This window comes from Symphalangus syndactylus, chromosome 3, assembly GCF_028878055.3.
Source record: "Symphalangus syndactylus isolate Jambi chromosome 3, NHGRI_mSymSyn1-v2.1_pri, whole genome shotgun sequence".
Taxonomy (NCBI): domain Eukaryota; kingdom Metazoa; phylum Chordata; class Mammalia; order Primates; family Hylobatidae; genus Symphalangus; species Symphalangus syndactylus.
The window spans coordinates 16,867,561-16,888,070 of record NC_072425.2 but is presented as its reverse complement, the minus strand read 5'-3'; the positions used below and the strand labels follow the sequence as shown (position 1 = coordinate 16,888,070).

General features: G+C 56.9%; 2 protein-coding genes and 1 long non-coding RNA gene across 5 annotated transcripts in view; 1 reads left to right on the top strand and 2 right to left on the bottom strand.

The window, feature by feature from the left end:
* Nucleotides 1–3,172: 3,172 nt before the first annotated feature.
* On the bottom strand, nucleotides 3,173–6,016 carry DPM2 (dolichyl-phosphate mannosyltransferase subunit 2, regulatory). The gene is made up of 4 exons (XM_055270962.2): nucleotides 5,936–6,016; nucleotides 5,549–5,638; nucleotides 4,668–4,770; nucleotides 3,173–3,901 (listed from the first exon to the last, which is right to left on the bottom strand). The coding sequence occupies exons 1-4, from the start codon at nucleotides 5,936–5,938 to the stop codon at nucleotides 3,843–3,845; spliced, it is 255 nt and encodes an 84-aa protein (XP_055126937.1). The 5' UTR covers nucleotides 5,939–6,016; the 3' UTR covers nucleotides 3,173–3,842.
* A 221-nt stretch (nucleotides 6,017–6,237) lies between these two features.
* Nucleotides 6,238–8,932, top strand: LOC129478847 (uncharacterized). Of its 2 annotated transcripts, none has more exons than XR_010119952.1 (3): nucleotides 6,238–6,331; nucleotides 8,524–8,682; nucleotides 8,795–8,932. It is a non-coding gene; the product is annotated as an uncharacterized lncRNA (long non-coding RNA). The 2 variants fall into 2 exon arrangements; XR_008656486.2 differs by having other exon boundaries at nucleotides 6,248–6,331; nucleotides 8,512–8,682.
* Nucleotides 8,933–9,002: 70 nt separating this feature from the next.
* Nucleotides 9,003–20,510, bottom strand: part of EEIG1 (estrogen-induced osteoclastogenesis regulator 1) — a 39,257-nt gene continuing 27,749 nt past the window's right edge. For both annotated transcript variants that reach the window (XM_055270961.2, XM_063635897.1), the window contains exons 4-11: nucleotides 18,529–18,645; nucleotides 16,480–16,526; nucleotides 16,183–16,337; nucleotides 13,765–13,869; nucleotides 13,483–13,678; nucleotides 12,893–13,014; nucleotides 12,731–12,800; nucleotides 9,003–11,356 (exon numbers count right to left, since the gene is read on the bottom strand). In XM_055270961.2, the coding sequence (XP_055126936.1) occupies nucleotides 11,311–11,356; nucleotides 12,731–12,800; nucleotides 12,893–13,014; nucleotides 13,483–13,678; nucleotides 13,765–13,869; nucleotides 16,183–16,337; nucleotides 16,480–16,526; nucleotides 18,529–18,645 (858 nt within the window). In that variant the 3' untranslated portion in view covers nucleotides 9,003–11,310. The remainder of the gene's footprint in view (nucleotides 11,357–12,730; nucleotides 12,801–12,892; nucleotides 13,015–13,482; nucleotides 13,679–13,764; nucleotides 13,870–16,182; nucleotides 16,338–16,479; nucleotides 16,527–18,528; nucleotides 18,646–20,510) is intronic.

Genomic DNA, 20,510 nt, shown 5'->3' with positions numbered 1-20,510 from the left:
AACACTGTCAGAGAGTGTCTTGTTTATCGTTTATCACGTCTCCCCCTGGAGTGGGAATGCCATGAAAGCAGGGTCATGTCATTCCTGCTTCCTGGCTGAGTGCCTGGCACAAGCCTGTGCTGGATGAGTGTCTATGGGACCAAGGTGAGTAGGACCTGCAAAGGGCCTTGGCGAGTCCAGGAAGTGAAAGGCCAGAGTGGCTGGAGTGAAGAGGGGAAGCAGGCTGAGAGGCAGGGCCTTGTGGGGACCCAGAAAGGTATTGTGGGTATGGGTGTGAGTGTGAGGCGCCAAGGTTCGAGGGTTTTGTTTGTTTTGAGACAGAATCTACCTCTGTTGCCCGCGCTGGAGTGCAATGGCGCAATCTCGGCTCACTGCAACCTCTGCCTCTGGGTTCAAGCGATTCTCATGCCTCAGCCTCCCAAGTAGCTGGGATTATAGGCACGCGTCACCATGCCCAGCTAATTTTTTTTTTGAGACAGAGTCTCGCTCTGTCACCCAGGCTGGAGTGCAGTGGCGTGGTCTCAGCTAACTGCAACCTCAGCTAACTGCAACCTCCGCCTCCCGGGTTCAAGTGATTCCGCTGCCTCAGCCTCCTGAGTAGCTGGGGCTATAGCTGCGTGCTACCATGCTGGGCTAATTTTTTTTTTTTTTTTTTTTTTTTTTTGAGACAGAGTCTGTCTCTGTCGCCAGGCTGGAGTGCAGTGGTGTGATCCCGGCTCAGTTCAACCTCCGACTCCCCGGTTCAAGTAATTCTCCTGCCTCAGCTTCCCGAGTAGCTAGGATTACAGGCATGCACCACCACATCCAGCTAATTTTTGTATTTTTAGTAGAGCCAGGGTTTCACCATGTTGGCCAGGATGGTCTTGATCACCTGACCTTGTGATCCGCCCACCTCAGCCTCCCAAAGTGCTGGGATTACAGGCATGAGCCACCTCGCCCAGCCATTTTTGTATTTTTAGTAGAGACGGGGTTTCACCATGTTGGCCAGGCTGGTCTCCAACTCCTGACCTCAAGTGATCTGCCCACCTTGGCCTCCCAAAGTGCTGGGATTACAGGCGTGAGCCACCGTGCCTGGTCAAGGTGTGCATTTTTGAAGGGCACTGGTTGTTATGCATAGTTGGACTGGTGGGGCCAGAGTGGGCAGGAGAAGCAGTGAGGAAGCCATCTGTGACTTAGGGCAGAGGATGGTGGCTTTGCATCAGGAAGGTGGCTGGAGGCCAGGTGAAAAGGGGAGGGAGAATTGATAAAGCTCAGGGTCCTGTGGATGGGGGGATAAGGAAGAAAGCCAGGTTAGGGACACAGTACACCAGTCACTAGAGGGGGCAGGGCATGAGGGAGAGAGCCAGATTTGGGAGAAGTCTGAGAATTCAGCTCATGAAAGGATGCATTTGAGTTTCCCACCATGGCATCCGATGAGGATGTCAGGTGGGCAACTGGGCCATGTGCAGCGCATCGGGCCAGAGGTGAGCCTGGCGAGGGCGAGAAGGCTTGTGACACATCCCTGAGGAGCCCAGCATCGCATGGCAGAAGACGGCATGAGCGAGACATCAAATAGCAGAATGATCATCACAGCCGGGCGTGGTGGCTCATGCCTGTAATCCCAGCACTTTGGGAGGCTGAGGCAGGCAGATCACCTGAGGTCAGGAGTTTGACACTAGCCTGGCCAACATGGCAAAACCCCATCTCTACTAAAAATACAAAAAATTAGCTGGGTGTGGTGCCAGGCACCTGTAATCCCAGCTACTCAGGAGACTGAAGTAGGAAGATCACTTGAACCCAGGAGGCAGAGGTTGCAGTGAGCCAAGATCGCGCCACTGCACTCCAGCCTGGGCAACAGAGCGAAACTCTGTCACAAACAAACAGAATGGTCATCACAGACATCAAGAAAGTGGCTGACAGTGGATCAGGGGATGTCACAGACCAAATGCAGCTGAGTCAAGCCAACATCCTTTGGATTTAAAGCGTGGACATCAACTGGGCACGGTGGCTCACGCCTGTAATCCCAGCACTTTGGGGGGCTGAGGCAGGCGGATAGCCTGAGGTCGAGAGTTCAAGACCAGCCTGACCAACATGGAGAAACCCCATCTCTACTAAAAATACAAAATTAGCTGGGTGTGGTGGCACATGCCTATAATCCCAGCTACTCAGGAGGCTGAGGCAGGACAATCACTTGAACTCAGGAGGTGGAGGTTGCAGTGAGCCGAGATCATGCCATTGCACTCCAGCCTGGGTAACAAGAGCAAAACTTTGTCACAAAAAAAAATTAAAAAAAAAAAATAATAAAGAGTGGACACCGCTGGTGGCCTCAGTGGCTGGAGCCTGCCTGGAGATGGGGACAGATGCTGAGTGCAGCGGGAGGTGAAGAAATGCAGGAGGCAGATGTGGGCCCCCTTTGGGGAGCTTGGTGGCGAAATGGACAGAGGGAGATACTTAGTGGGAAGTACTGGATTGATGGAGGGCCTGTAAGTGGGATCCCAGAGCACACTCAGGGAACAATGGGAGGATCCTGTGGAGATTTTTCTCACAACGGGGGGGCCATCTGTGACCTCAGGCTCCCACTACAGTAGTTGGGGGTTGGGGGGGTTAGGATCCAAGGCCCAAGTGGGCAGTTCTGCCTGTACTGGAGGACAGAGTGTGGAACAGGTGGGGACAGGGCAGGTGTCTGTAGTTGGCCTCTTTTTCCTCTGTGATGAGGAAGATACCTCCACCAACTGGAAGAAAAGTGAGGGTCCCGGTTTGAGGAATGGGGGTTTACACTAGGTGCCGTGGCAAATGGGAGAGCCAACTGCCCGGGAGCGGTGGGACTGCTGGAAGGCTGGTGGCTGGGCCAGTCCAGCCAACCTGAACACAGAGCAGCCTTCGCTGCTCAGGGCCATGTTAAGTTGGGCTGTGGGGCTTTTAGGGGAGTGGCCCAAGGGTCCCTAAAGTAACAAATCCAACCTGGCCAAGCTGGCACGGGGGAGGCATGGCAGAGGGGTGCCAGGGCCTCCAATGACTCCCAGCTGTGAGCTCCATTGGGTAGGAAGCACATCTGTCCCAGTCCCTGCTTTATCCCCAGCGCACAGGGTCAGGGCAGAAGGCCCCCGAGTGACCCCTACTGTACAGGATCTCCTGACCCAAGACTGCTCCCAGCCCGCTCCAGCCCCGACCCTGGGTAAACACGGCACACAGATAAACACACAGTCAGTGTTTATTGGTCAGCCGTCCCAAACGGGCCAGCCCTGGGGCTTTGGGGCTGGGCCTCCATGAGGAGCGGTGGGTCAGTCAGCGGCCCGGGGTGGCTGCCCTGAGCCCCAGGGCTGGTCTTGGGGTCTGTCAGTCCTTCCCCAGGCTTTCCAGGTCCAGAAAGCTTTGTGGGGTCTGGGGCTGTGTCAGGCTAAGGAAAGCTGCCTTGGTGGAGGAGCAGGGCTTGTGGAGAGAGGTCAGAGAGGTCACACATGCGGCCTTAGAACCTGCTAAGTCCAACGTCAGCATGTGACAAGGGGGAAGTGAGGCAAGACGGCAGAACCCAGGGGAAAAGGTGGCAGGGAGTCTGAGAGTGAGGGCGGGAGGACCAGCATCTTTGAGGCCCTGAGCAAGAAGGGGGTGACTGGAGTCTTGCAGGTATCCCTCCCTCCTAGCTTCTGGAAGTGGGAGTCAGGGAGGGGGCTCCAGTCAGTCAGGGGTAAGCTCCATGCCTTGGGGACTCTGCAGGGCAGGCAGGCTTGAGAAGCCACTGTGCCTGGACAGGTTCTGCAGGCTTGAGGAGCCACTGTGCCTGGACAGGTTCTGCAGGCTCCCCTTGGTCCCTGCGCTGGAGGGGAAGCAGAGAAGGGGCTAGCAGCCTCATCCCCGCGGGACCTTCACTGAGCCTTCTTGGTCACTCTGTTGCTCTTCAGCATCACGTAGGAGATGAACAGTCCTGGAATACATAGACCAGAAAGGCCACGTAAGATCTAAGCTCAGGGCTGCTGGGAGGCCAGGGCATGACATGGCAGAGCCACCCACACGCAGTGCTGTGAACCTACCCAACCACCCTCCAGGGAACCTGCTCATCTCCCTAGTCATTCATCAAGCCATATGTCTACTCACATTCACTCAACAAACACCAACTGAGTGCCTGCCTCAGGCGAGATGCTGCATTTAGTGTTTTAGATTCCAAGGGGAACAAGATCCACCCATCTATCAATCACCCAGTCAACCACTTGTCCACCTACATACCTACCCACCTCCTACACCTCACCCACCCACCCATCCATCCACCCATCATCCAGGCACCAGGCTGTTGACTGACTCATCCAAATGACTTTCTGAGCACAACCTCAGTGCCACAGCCTGTTCTAGATGCACCGTAATGATGGAGACACAGTCCCCATCCCTAGGAAGCCATGAGATAGAGAGGTGCAGGAATTAGAAGCCAGGGTGACAAGAGGATGACTGAGGTGTGAGCAGAGTGATGATGGGCTTGGGGGCAGGAAAGAGGGGGACAGGTCATGGGAGTCCAAAAAGCCTGGGGCACCAGGAAACCCAGAGGTTACTGACTGGCAGCCTCGAAGGATGAACAGGAAAACCCCAGGGGTGAGTTTGGGGCAAGGAGCTTCCAGCAGTGCCAAAGTGTGGAAGCATGTTCAGAGGTGGGGTCCTCCCGAAACCTTGCCCGGGGTCAAGGGGAGGAGGTGATGACTTACCCACAAACAGGAGCAGCAGGAGGCCTGCAGCCAGTGGGATGGCGACAGCATAGGCTCGGGGCAGGAAATACTTGTGGATGACATGCTGACTGTCGATGAATGGCTGGCATCGAGGGCAGAGCTCTGGTGAGCCTTGCTTGCCTTGCCCAGCCCGCAAGCCCAAACATCCCACCTCCTCCATCTAAGGGGCTGACCCATTCGGAGCATTGGGACTGCACTTGCTTTTCTTTAAGATTATGGCATTTGGGTGTCGTGGTTTGTTTCCTTCCTTAATTTCTTATTGGTATTTACCAGGCACTTGCTTTGGTGCCTGCCGTAGGTCGGTGGTGGGGACAAGAGAACAGGGCACAAGAGACCTGCCCTAAGGCACTCACAGCCTAGCAAATGGTACATGAGGAATCCTCGACTGACTCCCAACCTGGGCCTCCAGGGCTTCTTCACTAATATTTTTTCTCTAAAGGATACCAAGTTCTGCACTTCCAGACACACTGCACTTCTTAAGCAATGACCAACAAGTTTTCCCACAAGAAAAAAATATCCTAAAGGCCTTCACAAACATCACTGGCGCTCGCCGTGCCTAAGAGTCAGCAGGCTAACCCAGAAGGAACAGAACTCCCCCCAAAAGTCAAAGCAAGCCGGAAACAGAGTTTTAAGTGTAGCGGCTAAGGATGCAATCTTGGGTCAGATCCTTCTCCCCTAGCCTCAGCTATCTCATCTATAAAATGCGGTACCACTGGCATCTTCCTCACAGAGTTGTTCTGGAGATTTCAAGAGATGAGGCAGGCAATGAAACCAGCGCCGTGCCTAGAGCCTATATAATAGTTGCTCTGGCGGTGCCAGGGCTCGAGGAAGGTGAGCAGCGGACGGGGAGAATGACATACCAAGAGAATCACCCAGGCGGTGTAGTAGGTGAAGATGATCAGGCTAACGGCGACGAGGCCGAGTCCCACCACCTGGTCTGTCCCCGTGGCCTGGAGAAAAGGGAGGTCTCAGCTGACGAAGTGACACTCTATTTCGGCGCACTAATGGAAGCGGGGCGTCGCGGCCCGATCACGGTCTAAGCTTCCCGGAATTCAACAGATGCTAGAGGGCTGACTAGGGATCAGTTTCTAGGCTGGGAGAGAATGCCAGGCCTCCGCGTTGTCGTCCGTACAATAGTGGGGGCGGGAGAGCAATCCCCGTTCCAAATGCCCATGCCCCAGCTCCTGAGCAGACCCGGGACCCCACCCCCAGACGCCCCTATCTCCGGCACACGGTACCAATCTCACCATTTCCTCGCGCGCTCAGCCACCGGAGCCGCAAGCCACATCCGGTTCCGGGTCTACGCTCTTCCGGCTTTGGACTGCGGAGCACGCCGGGAGTCGTAGTCCCCAGGCCTGCTCGGGCCCACGTCGTCGGAGACTAGCAGGAACCGCCTCCTGCCCTTTGCATATCGGGGAAGTGTAGTTCTCAAGAGCACTGTGGGGCCAGTTGCTGCCCGAATCTCTCTAGGGCATGGGACCGAGTTGGGGACCCAGACTCCCTGGCCTTCATGGCCACAGTCGTGTCGCCGCCCCACCAAAAGCCAATATCTAAGTATCCCAGAGTCCCGGGGCCAGAGTGGGATGGGAGTGCGGGATCGGAAGTTCCATTTTTCAGATGGGAAAAGCGAGGCTCAGAGAAAGGTAGATCCCAAAACGAGTCAGTGGTGAAGCCGACACGGGAACCGGGGGCCCTACCTAGTCTGTAGGTGGGAGAGGTGCAGAGAACGTTCACTTTCCAGCCTACGGTGGGCGGGGGAGGGTCTGTCCCTAGCCCGCATGGATGGGGAGGATTTGGATTGGTGGAGAGGAGGCGCCCTCCTCACCATCGCCCGGCCTCCCGGGCCATCCTTCGGATGTCCCCTGCCTTCCTTCACCGACTGCCTCTCGCGGCAGCCCAGACACGTTTCGGACCGGCACCCACGCACAGGCCCCTCCCCGGTCTTGGAAGGCCCTTCCTCTGAGAACAAAGGGATGTTGGGCCAGATCATCTTCCACGCTTCTTCAGCTCCGAGATACGAACGCGGTCCCCCACCACTCACAGGCCGGCTGCTCCTCACCCATCCGGTCTCACTGGGACGCCACGTTCCTCAGGGAAGCCAGCCGGGAAGGTTTTTTCTTTTTTTTTTTTTTTTTGAGACAGAGTTCTATGTTATCCAGGCTGGTGTCGAACTCCTGGGCTCAAGCGATCTTCCCAACTCGGCCTCCAGAAGTTTACAGGCGTGAGCCACCGTGCCCAGCCTCCTGTGCCTTTTAATTCACTGATGCACTTGTTGATCCGGCCCTGTCAGCTCCGAGGGTAGGATCTCAGGTTGCTGCTGTATCCCTGGCACTCAGTGGAGGCTTGGCCCAAAGAGCTTTTTTTTTTTTTTTTTTTTTCCCGAGATGGGAGTCTCACTCTGTCGCCCAGGCTGGAGTGCAGTGGCATGATCTCAGCTCACTGCAACCTCCGCCTCCTGGGTTCAAGCAATTCTCCTGCCTCAGCCTCCCGAGTAGCTGGGACTACAGGCGCATGTCAACACGCCCAGCTAATTTTTGTATTTTTAGTAGAGATGGGTTTTCACCATGTTGGTTAGGTTGGTCTCAAACTCCTGACCTCAGGTGATCCGCCCGCCTCAGCCTCCGAAAGTGTTTGGATTACAGGCCTGAGCCACCGCGCTCGGCCCAAAGTAAGAGCTTTGAACCAGTCAGCTTTAAGATTCAGTGATTGTTTAGATCCTGGAGTACAGCATCTGGACTCCAGGCCTCCCTGAGGGGTTATGCGGAGACCTTTGGCCTGCTGTCCCCACCTGGGGGGTTTGGGGAGAGATGTGCTCTGAGCCTGGCATGGTTCGCTCCCTCTGGCATTTATCTCCTTGGCTGGTTGGAAGCCCATCTCCAACTATGGAGTCTGCCCTCCCAAAGCTGACAAGAGCAACTTTTTTTTTTTTTTTTTTTTCTTGAGACGGAGTCTCGCTCTGTCACTCAGGCTGGAGTGCCATGGCGTGATTTTGGCTCACTGCAACCTCCACCTCCTGGGTTCAAGCGATTCTCCTGCCCCAGCCTCCTGAGTAGCTGGGATTACAGGCACCCACCACCACGCCCAGCTAATTTTTCTATTTTTAGTAGAGATGGGGTTTCTTCATGTTGGTCAGGCTGACTTCAGGTGATCTGCCTCCTGCCTCAGCCTCCCAAAGTGCTGGGATTATAGGCGTGAGCCACTGCGCCCGGCCAAGAGCAACTTTTTTAAACCTACAGTCCAATTCTTTTCCCTTATCTCTCAGGAGACTTTGGGTTCAGCTAGGAACCCACTTTTACCTCCCTCCCCGGTTGTGCATATAACAGAGGAAGGGGCAGAATCGGCCTTCAGGGTTTAAAGGGGCCATGAGTGGGGGTCAGCCCTGAGGAGGAGTGGGGTGAATGCTATCGTGGGATAGAGATGGAGCCCTGGTGGCCTGATTCCTCCTGGCCTGGCCAGTACCACTGAAGCTTCCTGCCACCTCCAAGCTTATTAAAGAACCAGAGTGACTTGCCTGTCCCAGAGAGACTTGGGACAGTCAGAAACAGGGGTGAGGGGCCCGGGGCAAGCCAACCCTGTAAACAGTGGCAGCCTGGGGCTTTAGTTTGGGAACACACCCACACCTCCTATAGGTCAGGCTGCACACTCGTGTTATTTGATAACCCCATCTGCAGGTGAGGAAACTGAGGCACAGTTATTTGTCCTCAGGCATGCTCCTTAGAGGCCACTTGATTGCAGAGAAGGTCTACAGGGCAGTGGTTAGAACTTGGCCCTGAAGACAGAGCTTTTGCTCCGTTATGAGGCTGGCAGGTAACGGTCTTCTCAGTTTTCTCCCCAGGAATCTGGAAAGAGGAAGGTGGTGATGATTGTGCCTGTAGCCAAGACCGGGAGAACCCTGGACCCCTACACCTTCCCCACCCCTGGAATGTCACTATACATGTCTGACTTCCTTCTGATGTTGCCTTTGACCCTAAAGTCAATATGATAAAGTAACAAGGTAAAAACAAAACAGCAAAAGAAACAAAAACCGAAACATTTAATTTTTTCTCCCCAAACCAAGACACTGACACTAGGCTGATTTCCCCTAACAATGTTATTTTCTACAACAGAAGCTGGGACAGAGGAACAAACACAGCCCACTCAAGTAGTGGTGGCAACATTCTGTTAGAAAGAAGGGGAGTCAAAGAAAAAAAACCCCTCCCCCCATGTCCTTGATCACCTCCCTAAAGACAGAGGAGAACATGGACACCCTCCATCCTGGCAGACATGCCATGTGGTCAGTTTGTACGGTAAACAGGAAAAAAAAAAAAAAAACCCTAAAGATATTGTAGACCTTTATTTTCTTTAAATCTCCTAATAAAAACGTTAAACTTTCAAGAAGATTCCAAACTGACATTGCATAGACCAATTCCTTTCCAAAAATATCTCTGATATACTCTCCATCTCTCTCAATATATAGAATTTGAAGTCCAGGAGCTGTGGGCACCTGGTGGGAATTCACTGAGCTCAAGGGGACAAGAGGGCTGAGGACAGGGCTCCCACATGGGGACAACAAGGCCAGGCTTTCTGGCCTCTGGTTCCAGCCAGCATCAATTTGGTTGTGGTCAAATTCTCAGTTCAATCACCCTGGCCCAGGGCCCGGCGTGGGAGGATGTGGCAGGCTGTCTCCTTCTGGGGTTCCTGGTCTGGAGGAGTCTCCCCAACAGTGCCAAAGCCGGCTGTTTTCTGCCCAAAGCCCCAGAACTTTGAATGAGAGGCAAATCTACCCTGAATGCACCTCCCTCCTAGGCTGGGTGAGGTCACGCAGACACGGAAGGGCAGGACAGAACTCCCCATCTTCTGGGGGCCAATTCGTCTGGACACAGTGTGGTCAGCTTCCTTTTTAAAGTGCCAGTATCTGTGGGGCAGGAAGGGACTCTCAGGGCTGAGCAGAGCCTTCTCCAGCCCGAGCAAACACTCTGTCCCACCTCGGCAGGCACCTTCTAACATTCATTTTCTAAGGGTTAGGTGAGTAAAACAACAATAACAACAACAAATGCTAGAAATGCTCTGGTCCCAATGCCAGGGAGTTCCAAGACCAAGAAGCCCAACTCTCACCAGCGGGGGCAGATAGGGAACTAGGGAAGGAACCCTCCCAGCCTGGGGAGGGCACCCGCACCCCTCCCAGAGAGAGAAGCCCCCATCCCGGCCCCCCAGCTGGGCCCCAGCGCTGCTAGAACCAGCCAGCAGGTGGGGCAGAAAAGCAGCACCTCCCCTCACCAGGGGGAGGAGGCAATATTGAACCGTGAACTCAAGAAGAAAGACGGAAAGAAAAAATGAAAAAAGCTACAGGGCTAAGTAAACACCAGCCTGCTGGGTTTATACAAAATGAGTGAAGTTTAAAAGGGGCAGGAGAGTTTGTCCAGGGACTGGCTGGCAGCCAGAACCCACCTTCAAGCAAGTTACAAGGACTTGGGGGAAAGTGCTGAGAGCAGAGGCTTTAGTAGGGGGCAGGGCCAGACTGCTCCCTGCTGGGAAAGCACACCCCTTAAAGGAGCCCTTCCCCCTTGCCCAGAACGGGGGATGCTTCCAGAGGAAGGCTGAGGCTTTTCTGGCAAGGAAGCCAGCTCCGGACCAGTCCAGCCACAGCCCACCTGCCTCTCTGGCATCCGCCCCAGTCTGGGCAGCTGACCCTGAGGGCAGAGAAGGACTTTGCTTGCTCCAACCTTCCTGCAGGAAAACCAGCTGCTCAGGACCCAGCCCTGGGCAGAGGGCACGGTCAGTGCTCAGACCTTTCTCAGCACGGGTCTGAGACCTGAGCTGGAGCTAACCGGAGGGAGAGGCAGCACCCGTTCCCGCCAGGCTGCTGGACCCTGGGCCTCTGACTGCACAGCAGGCAGTGACCAGGAGTCCTTGGGAAGGGGCTCAGGGAAGTGGAGGTGAGGGGCCAGCGGGGCTGTGCTGGGGGTGAGCATGTGCAAAGTGCAGGCTGCAAGGCAGCGGGAGGACATTTGCCGGGGGGAGGCAGGGGTCTCGATCTGGAGTGTGGGTGGGGTCTGAGGTCATGGCTCCCAGGAAGAGGCCGCCAGCAGGTCCCCCAGGACACAAGGAAGGGACAGCTGAAGCACTAAGCAGTCAGACAGTCACAGGTGGCAGGATTCCGGAGGCGGTCTGGCTCCCCCACCACCAGGGCAAGGGAACAATGGAGCAAGGCCCCGCCGCTAAGATGTGACCAAAGCCAGCGCTCCTGGAGTGAGTGGGGACACAGGCAGAGACGCCCCTCAGCCACAGGCATCTCTACATTTAGGAGCCGCTGCATGTCCTCAGCCAGAGGGCTGGGTCAGTCTCCAGCAGCGCCGGTCCTGGCCAGCTCCTTCTTGCCCACAAGCTGCACGGGCCTGCCTGGCCTGCCCTCTAGTGGTTCAGAGGAGAATATTCACAGTGGTGCCTGGGCCTTGGTGGGCCAGGAGGGTCCCAGCATGGATGGGAGGGCAATGGAATGATGCTACGGGGAATGTGGACTGGAGTGCATGGAGGAGGCATGGATGAGATGTGGCGCAGAGGTGATCTGAAGGGGAAGTTCTTCATGGAATGATGCAGGTCTGGACTCCAGAGAAAGCAGGACTCCAGCGCGGACACCTGCTCCTCAATGGCTTTCAATCACGACTGGCTCGTAGACCCCAGAAGAGACCCTGCAGGTGAGAGACAGGTCAGCATGTCCCCCTCGATACCCTATTTCCTGAGCGCTCCACTGGACCAGGCCTCTGGAGGTGTTTCACAAGCAGCTACTGTTAACCAGCCCCGTGTTGCAAAGGAGCTAAAACCGAGCCCCAGCGATGTAAGTCCCTTGTCCACAGTGACGCAGATAGTAAGCAAAAGAGTCTGTGGGGCCTGCAGAGCCCTTCCGGGCATGTCTGGCTGTGCCACCCCATCCTCACGGTCACCTTGGCAGGGATTGACTGCACCCTGCCCCACTTGACAGGTGAAGACACTGAGGCTCAGAGGGATGTGAGGGTGACCAAGAGGGCAGTGGGAAGTCAGGAAACCTGGTCAGCTCCTTTCCCTGCCGAGCCCAGGCCCAGCCCTGGAGTCAGGGACTCTCGGGGCTCAGCATGTAGCTGCTGTGATCTCGCTCCCAACCAGATTGGTTTCTTTCCCCAGGATGCTTCCTCATTTTCAGAGGGGGCCAGGGAGGGGTGTGTTTACAAACCTGTAAGGAAGCCAGCCCCTCAGTTTCCTTCTTGCTCACCGCCCCCTCACCCCCACCCCAGAGCAGCCCAGGAGGCTACTGGGAGATGACGGCTGCCATTCCAGGCCGTGGCCAGCAGGAGTCAGCAGAGCAGCATGAGAGGGTAGCCTCTGCGCAGCGGCCTGGCCATGCCTCTTCCCTGGGGATGTGGATGTTAGGCGGGCTCCCCACCTGCCCTCAGCAGCCTGCCCGTGGGAAGCTCATTCGCTCACTCGCTCATTCATTCGGTTAGCCAAAGCACATGGAGAGCCAGGCACACAGTCAACATGCTCCAAATGAATGCCTGTGACGCAGCACTCTATAAACTGTCGTTCCCGCAACTTTGGTCCCATCTACCCCCACCATCTGTGGATGCTGTGTAGGCAGCAGCCTGCGTTGAACCAGGCCTTTGCTCAGGGCCTAGTGCCTAGCTGGTGCTAGGGAAAGATTTGTTCAGTAAACCCATGAGGCATCACCACCACCATTCTTCCCGAATCCCTGCAGCTGGGAGGAAAGGGAAGGGAGGGTTCTAAATAAACACGTGTGAGGCCCCTGCCATGTGCCGAGCCCTGCACCAGGCATTGCCGGAGGTGACCCTGTGAACTGTGGGAACCCACCGAACCTGTCCGTGCCCTCACTGCCCCAGGCTCCCAGGTGAGGTGGTGGTGTCCACACCGCCTGACAGATGGGGAAAGGGAGGTTCAGAGACGTGACAGGCCCAGGGTCACACTGTGGCGACAAGATTTGGCGTTCAAGGCCAGGTGAGTGGACTGTGGGGACTCTGCTCTCACCCCCAAGCCCCAGCCACCCTGACGACCCCTCCCTAAGCCTGCCCTACCTGGTGGCAAGCTGGATGCCGCTCAGCGTGGCGGAGCCATCGCGGCTCACGAACAGCCGGAGGTTGCTGTCTGTGGGGACAAAGGGGAGGATGGAGGCTGAGCGTGGCAGGGCCAGCCCTTAGAGCAGGTGGCCTCACCCCCACCAGCCCGGCACGGCTCACCCTCGGTGTTGCTGCCGTCTGTAAAGTCCTGGCTCTGCACGATCTTCTCCACGATGGCATCCGCATCAATCCGCGTGTCGTCCACCCAGGTCGGGTGGCTCTCCACCGAGTCCTTCTTCCGCCTGGGTCGGGTTGTGGGGGGACAAGTCACAACGGTCAGGGCAGTAACAGGTGCAAGCACAAAACGACAACACTAATACCAGTCAGCTGCAGCGGCACTCAGAATGTCCCTGTGCACTCCGTGCTGTACTTCACTGAAACCTCGCATGCACAATAGGGTGCAGCTGCCATCATGAGCCGGTTTCATAGACGAGGATGCCAGGCAATGAGCAGGTAAGTCAGCTTCCTAAGGCCACCCAGCAGATCGTGCTCTTGTCCGATCCGCAAAACCGCAAGAGCAGCCATGAACAGAACCTGCTGCACGCCGGGCATGGCTGCACCATTCAGGGCCATCAGCTGGTAGAATCGTCACCACCCAACCCTCTGAGGTGGGGACCTTACGGTCCCTGTGTTACAGGTAAAGAAGTGGAGGTTCAAGGCACCACCAGGAGGGGTCTGTTCCCCAGGGGGCACCAAGCAGTAGGCCTCACCTGAACGAGCGATCGGACAGATGCAGGGGCCGGGGTGGCCGCGGCGGCTTCTCCGGGGGCCGGTGCTCCCGCTCACTGCCCTCAGGGCCCTCCACGGTCATGCCAAGGCCCCCAGAGGCGCTGCTGCTGGTGGATGTGTTGCGGCGGTGCGTCAGGTCGGACAGGCTGGAGGAGCGTGAATGCTCTGTGCTGTAGCCTGTCAGGGGCGACGCAGGGGAGCGTCATAATGGGGGATCCTGAGGAAGGAGGAGGCCGCGGGGGCAGGGCCAGGCAGCCACTCACCGGAGATCTTGGACTGCTGGCTGGCATAGCTGGAGTTGCGGGAGTGGCCAGAGTGGAACACCTCCTCAGGGCTGGACAGGTTCTGGTCGGGTTCCTCTGGCAGCCCTGGAAGGCAGGAAGGGGCAGGGGGTGAGGTGACAGGGGTCACCCAGTGCTGCTCACTGTCGCCCTTCACAATGTGCCCTCACAGAGCCTCCCATGGCGGGGCGCCATTTAACAGACTGAAAAACAGGTTCAGAAGAGCAGCAACCAGCCTGAGCCACAGGTCACCCTCCGAACCCAGGTCCCTTCATTTCACAGAGGGCACACTTGGGTGGGATGCCCACCACAGGTCAGTGAGGAAGAAGAACGCTGAACAAAAACTGCCTCCACTACCCACAACCGCAGTGAGAGGTGCAGAGCTGGGAGCAGTGCTTACTGGGGTCTGGCCCAGTCTGGGGACGGGGAGGCTTCTCCAAGGAGACGGCCTTAATGGCAGACCTCCAGGACACATTGCTGGAGGGAGCCAGCTAAGGCCTCAAGAGGTCAAGGGCCTTCCAGGCACAGAGAACAGCATCGGCAGAGGCCCCAAGGCTGGAAGGGGCCTGGGTCAGCAGAGTTGGAGTGGAAGGGACATGGTGAGGGGGAGCAGTCTGGCCCAAAGGGACAGGCCCACAGTCCTGTCCCAAGTCACCTGTAAGTCCAACTTCAAACAGACTTTCCTGGCACTCCCCAGCAGGAGGCAAAAGGGACTAGGTGGGACCTACCCAGGGCTCTGAGTACCCACCTGCCTTCCTGCCCAACACACCCCAGGCTGGCCTGTGACACCCCAGGCTGGCCTGTGTGCCCATCCATAACTATGTGGCTTTTCAAGTCCCCAACAGGTTCTCTGCATGTGGGGGGAGGCCAGCTCCAGAGGCAAGTGGGCACTCAAGTCCCACCCTGCCTGGGGGAGGGGCCTCTTCTACTTCACACGAAGGCACCACCTGCGCTGGGGTGGCCTAGTCCCCAGACACATCTCTCTTCTGAGGAAGCCCATCCAGGGGCTGGAGAGAGTAATTGTGCTGGGAAGCCACCAGCTTTCTGTTCTGGGCCTCAGCTGGCTGGGTCTGCAGGGGAAAAGGGAGTGGAGGAAGGCTGGGCCCTTGAGGTCAGAGGGTCCCTCACCGCTCTCAGTTCCCAGAGGCAGAATCACTCGGCAAGCATCTGCTGGGCCACACGAGGCCTGTGCTCTGATTCTGTGCGACAAATCAGGGTTGTCGCGTGACGCCTTGCTCACTAATCAGCCTGCGGGAGGTCCAAGGCTCATACCTCTGGGGGCTCTGCTTAGGGTTGAGGGGGCCCAGCAAACACTTGGGGGCAGGCCAGAGCCTCCTGTCCTGGCAGCACCCACTCCTCCTAATTGCCACGCCATCTCCTCTAGGGGTTGGAGCTCGTTCACATTTTTCATAACATTAGTACCAGTGATAATTTAATGAAAACAGAGTGCCTGGCCAGGCGCAGTGGCTAACGCCTGTAATCCCAGCACTTTGGGAAGCCGAGGCAGACAGATCACGAGGTCAGGAGATTGAGACCATCCTGGCAACCATCCTGGCTGATATGGTGAAATCCTGTCTCTACTAAAAAAAAAAAAAAAAAAGATTATCTGGGCATGGGCACATGGGCATGGTGGCGCTCGCCTGTAATCCCAGCTACTCGGGAGGCTGAAGCAGGAGAAATGCTCGAACCTGGGAGGCAGAGGTTGCAGTGAGGCGAGATTGCACCACTGCACTCCAGCCTAGCGACAGAGCGAGACTCTGTCTAAAAAAACAAAAACAAAAAACAGAGCGCCCACTGAGTGCTTACCATGTGCTGGGCAGGTGCCCACATGTGGACAGTTAATCCCCACAGTGACCTGGGATGTAATTGCTATTACCAATCCCATTTTCCAAAGAACACTGAGACAGAGAGACGCAAACTGGCCAGTCAAGGTCATAGAGCACGTGGGAGAGCAAGAGCTCCCAGCACGTCCCTCTGCCAGGTATACTGTGCCTCACCCCCCGAATACAGCTCAGACACCACATCCTCAGGGAAGCCTTTCCTGGCCCCGGATGGATCCCACCTTCTGGGCCTGTCTTCCCCAGCTTTTATCTTGTTTGCAGGTAGACATGCATTTATCTATGACTTGATTGAGGCCTGTTTCTCCTGCTAGACTGCAGGGCCATGAGGATGGGGAGGCCACATCAGTCTCAGTCCAGGGCACTGCTGTGATCTCAGGGCCCAGCACCATAGCCAGCACGCACAAGGTGATCAGATCTCATCAGCCCAGCAGGAGCTTGCAATCACCCTCCCACCATCACTCTCCCCTCAGTCAGCGTCTCCCTGGGGACCTGGGCATGACATGGAGGTAAACCCCTCGGGCCGCTAGCAGGGGAGGGGCAGACAGATGAGGAACTGTACCTGAGCTGAGAATAGTGGGCCGGGCCTTGGGGGGCCGGGACCCAGTCAGGGAGTTGGTGCTGCTGCCACCACTGCTGGTCCCACCACCCTTACATGTCAGCTGCAGGGAGGAATCCTGGCCTGGGATGGAGATGGACTTGGCAGTAGATGGTGGCCTTGGGAAGACAGACAGGTGTGACTAGGGTGCCCCGCTTCAGGACCAGACGAAAACACAGGACACCCAGCATCCCTGTTCCTCCACCCCTAGTGCCCAGGACTGGGCTCCCACCCGCTCCCTAGGCCTGTGCCAGCACTCACGTCTTGAAGCAGGGGTCTCCAGAGAGCAGGAACATGCCAATGGTGACCTGTGGCGAGGGGAGCAATCAGCCATGCCCTGGCCACCCACAGCCCGCCCAGGCGCAGGGCCCCCTGCAGCCTTTCGGCTCTGGCCTCAGAAGGGCTTGGACTCCAATCCTGTCTCTCTGCCCCCTCCTGGCTTGGGGGCTCTGGCAAAGCCACCTAACCTCTCTGAGCCCAGTTTCCCTGTGTGGAGGACAGAGATGGTACCAAGGCCTGCCTGGCAGACCAGAGGGGAGGGCATAGCAAGGTGAGGCCTGGGCTCAGCCCCGCGCCTGGCAGAGTGAGTGGACTGCCGTCAGCTACAGGCCTAGACAGTGAGCTTCTCCACACACTCACCCCCGGCCCTGTGTAAGTAGCACAGAGCTCAACCTAGCAGGCAGGAGAGGGAAGAGGGTTCATGGGGCCTGGCACAGCAGGTGGCGGGCAGGGTTTGGTGAAAGTCTGACAAAAAAGCATGAAGCCATTGCAAACTAACAACAGCCCAAATGTGGCAAGATTTGGGCCCTAAAATCTAGGCTGAGATGGAGTGAAAGGCAGAGGATGAGCAGGTGGAAAAGAGGGGCACAGATCCTGAGGCCACCACTTATGAAAGGGTGACCACTCGGTTGAGGCTTTCGGCTGGACGCCGTGGCTCACGCCTGTAATCCCAGAACTTTGGGAGGCCGAGGCGGGCGGATCACGAGGTCAGGGGATCAAGACCATCCTGGCTAACACGGTGAAACCCCGTCTCTGCTAAAAATACAAAAAATTAGCCAGGCGTGGTGGCAGGCGCCTGTAGTCCCAGCTACTCGGGAGGCTGAGGCAAGAGAATGGCATGAACCTGGGAGGTGGAGCTTGCAGTGAGCTGAGATTGTGCCACTGCACTCCAGCCTGGGTGACAGCGAGACTGTGTCTCAAAAAAAAAAAAAAAAAAGAGAAAGGGTGACCACTAGGTTGAGGCTTTCTATGGCTTATTCACTCGGCCATGAAAGCATCCTAGCTAGCCCAAGGCTGTTGATGAGGGAACCAAGACTCAGAGAGGGGAAGTGACTCCCAAGACCTTGCAGACAGGACGTGGAGGAGCTTCCTTTGAACCCAAGGCTACCTGGCCCCCAGGCTCCCTTGATCTGGCCTAAGGTGCACAGGGCTACTGTGCCTGTGCTTTTCAGCCTGACTGAGGCTGAAAGGCTCCAGCTCCCAGACAATCAGCCTGGACCCTTTCTGGCATCTCCGGTTCCCTCTGCAAAGGGTCTAGGAGGCCCCAGAGCCCCTGCTCACCACCTCCTGCCCAGCTCTGCTCCAGATACCACAGGCTCTCTCTGGGGTCCCCTTGCAGAGGCGCTGTTGGGACAGCCTGTTTTCCCGGCCAGGTGGAAGGTGTGGAAACAGAGGAAGAGAGGTGTGCTGGTGACGGACACCCAGACATTTCAGTTCCCAAAAGGCCAACAAGGCAGCTGCCTGGGGGTGGGGCTGCCCTGTCCACCGGAAACCTGCCCCCAGGGCCCTCAGCAGCCATCATTTTCACTGATAATCCACTGGGGGCCAGGCTACCGTGTGTCACTTGGGGAAGGGTGAGGAGCTGGGCCAAGAAGTCAACTGGCTGGTGGTCAGGTGCCAGCTCTATCTGTGACTCCAGGCAAATGACTTAACATCTGTACCTTAACTCCCTCCCATTTGAAGCTGGGACTAATCAAAGATACCACGGCTCATGGGGCTGCTGTCAGGGGACCACGAGAGAAGAGACGGCATGCAGAGTCAGCATGACGTGAACCCACTGCAGGCACTTGCCAAACCCTGGAGACTGTCAGGGCCCCCTCCCTGACCTTGATGGGGAAACTGAGGCTAGCAGCGGAGCCAGGCCTCCCTCTGATAGTGGTTTCCTGATTCCAGGGCTCACACCTTCCCGATGTCTACCTGTTCAGGTAAGGCCTGTATTTTTTACAACCATCCTCCAGGGGGTTCTGATGAGCAGCCTGGTTTGTCCCCATCCCGTGGTCAGGGTGGCAGAGGTGGCAGGATCCCTGGTACCTTAAGGATGGAGTTGTCCTGGCGAGTGTTCTTCGTGTCATATCCCTCGAGCAGGCAGCAGCGCACCGTGGAGCCCGAGCCTGCAAACTCTGCCAGGTTCAAGTCAGCGAAGCCCAGCTAGGAGGTAAGAGGAGCGTGTGGGAGGGCTGAGGGAGTGTGGGCTCCTGGCTGGCAGAAGCCCAAAAGGGTAACTTGGCAAGAGTTGGGGAGGGAGACAGACAAAGCCCCTGGGCCCGCCCCACAGCCTCGACTGACTGTTGCATAACTGGGACCCAAGGACAGAAGCCCCGGGTCGGCAGCACCAACATGGCAAAGCCAGGAGCTCACATCCCTGAGCTGCACAAAGCACCCTTTGTGCCACGTCCCGGCGTGCACCGGGGCCAGTGCGCCTGACATGAAAGGACATTGTTGTCCGTGACACAGATGCATTGTTCCCTGGGAAACAAGGCCGTGCTGTCGGGAGCTGCCGGGTCAGCAGGCAGGGGAGGAGGGAAGGCCTGTGGGAAGTGAGTGCTGGGGAAAGTGATGGGACACCCCCACAGGGGTTGGGAAGGGAGGGGCACTGCAGGATGAGCAGGAGCCCCAGGGAAGGCGCCCTGGTAGAGGCCAGAGTGAGGGGCTGCTGGGCAGAGCTCAGGGTCTGAACAGGCCCTCGGGAACTCTGTACAGAGGATCGAGGGATGGGGAGGGAAGTGGGAGTAAGTGCAAAGAGGGCATGCACTAAGAAGGCCCTGTGGATGGTGGCCAAGTCTGCTAGACCTGGAGGGGAAAGTGAGGTTGAAACGAGGTGGTGCCAGGCTTGGGGACTTGGAAGACATCTCCAGTTCCCTCTGCAAAGGGTCTAGGAGGCCCCAGAGCCTCTGCTTACCACCTCCTGCCCAGCTCTGCTCCAGACACAACAGGCTCAGAAGAGATAGATAACGAAATGTTTGAACCAATGTTTGAACCCAACCGAACCAATCAGGGATGGGTGTCAAGTAACTGCTGCCTGCAAGTCTCTATTGCAGTGTTCAGGGCACACACTCCAGAATCAGGGAATTGGATTCAGATCCTAGCCCCGCCATGGACTCAGACTGATCCCCATTTTACAGATGAGAAAACTAAGTTCGCAGAGGCCAGGCACGGTGGCTCACACCTGTAATCCCAGCACTTTGGGAGGCCGAGGCAGGCGGATCATGAGGTCAGGAGATCAAGATCATCCTGGCAAACACGGTGAAACCCCGTCTCTATTAAAAATACAAAAAAAATTAGCCGGGCGAGGTGGTGGGCACCTGTAGTCCCAGCTACTCGGGAGGCTGAGGCAGGAGAATGGCGTGAACCCGGGAGGCGGAGCTTGCAGTGAGCCGAGATCGTGCCACTGCACTCCAGCCTGGGCGACAGCGAGACTCCGTCTCAAAAAAAAAAGAAAAAGAAAACTAAGTTCAGGGAGGGGAAGAAGCTTGCCCAGGGCCAAACAGCTAACCCAACAGAGACAGGACTGAAACTAGGCCCGATCAGCGCCACGTCCAGCCACTTCTCAGGGCCTCAGTTTCCTCCTGTGTATAATGGGAGTAAAGCCTGCAGTGGGAGTTCAATTACAGAACAGAAGGGAAGGGGCCTGGCAGTGCCTGCCACATGCTGGGTGCCTGGTAAATGTTTGCCAGTGGAGGCGAGATGCTCCCAGGTGTTTGCTGGTAATTCCTCTCCTGGCTACCCATGTGAATCAGAGAAATTTCCACTGTGACAGCACCCTCCACAGCCTGGTTCTAGCCATACTGTCCTCTGCTTCTGGAGAGGGACGTCAGCGCCCCAGGCCAGGGCAGAGTGCACGGCCCAGCCGGCTGAGTTCCTGAGCTCCGGTCAGTGGGAAGGGCCGCGCCCTGTATAGCACCTCCCTCGGGTGAGAGGTGAGGCGAAGGCATTTCCCCTCCCAGCTGATGAAGCCCACCCTCCTGCCACTGGGCTAAGCCTCCCAGGAGCTGAGGAGGGGAGGCCAAGGGTCC

Excerpts from the sequence above, each read along its gene's own strand:
- DPM2 (XM_055270962.2), bottom strand. Across the intron at positions 4,771-5,548 it reads CCGCCTGGGTGATTCTCTTG|CCATTCATCGACAGTCAGCA; the intron begins GTATGTCATTCT and ends CCTCGATGCCAG. Across the intron at positions 3,902-4,667 it reads CCTGCTGCTCCTGTTTGTGG|GACTGTTCATCTCCTACGTG; the intron begins GTAAGTCATCAC and ends TATGTATTCCAG.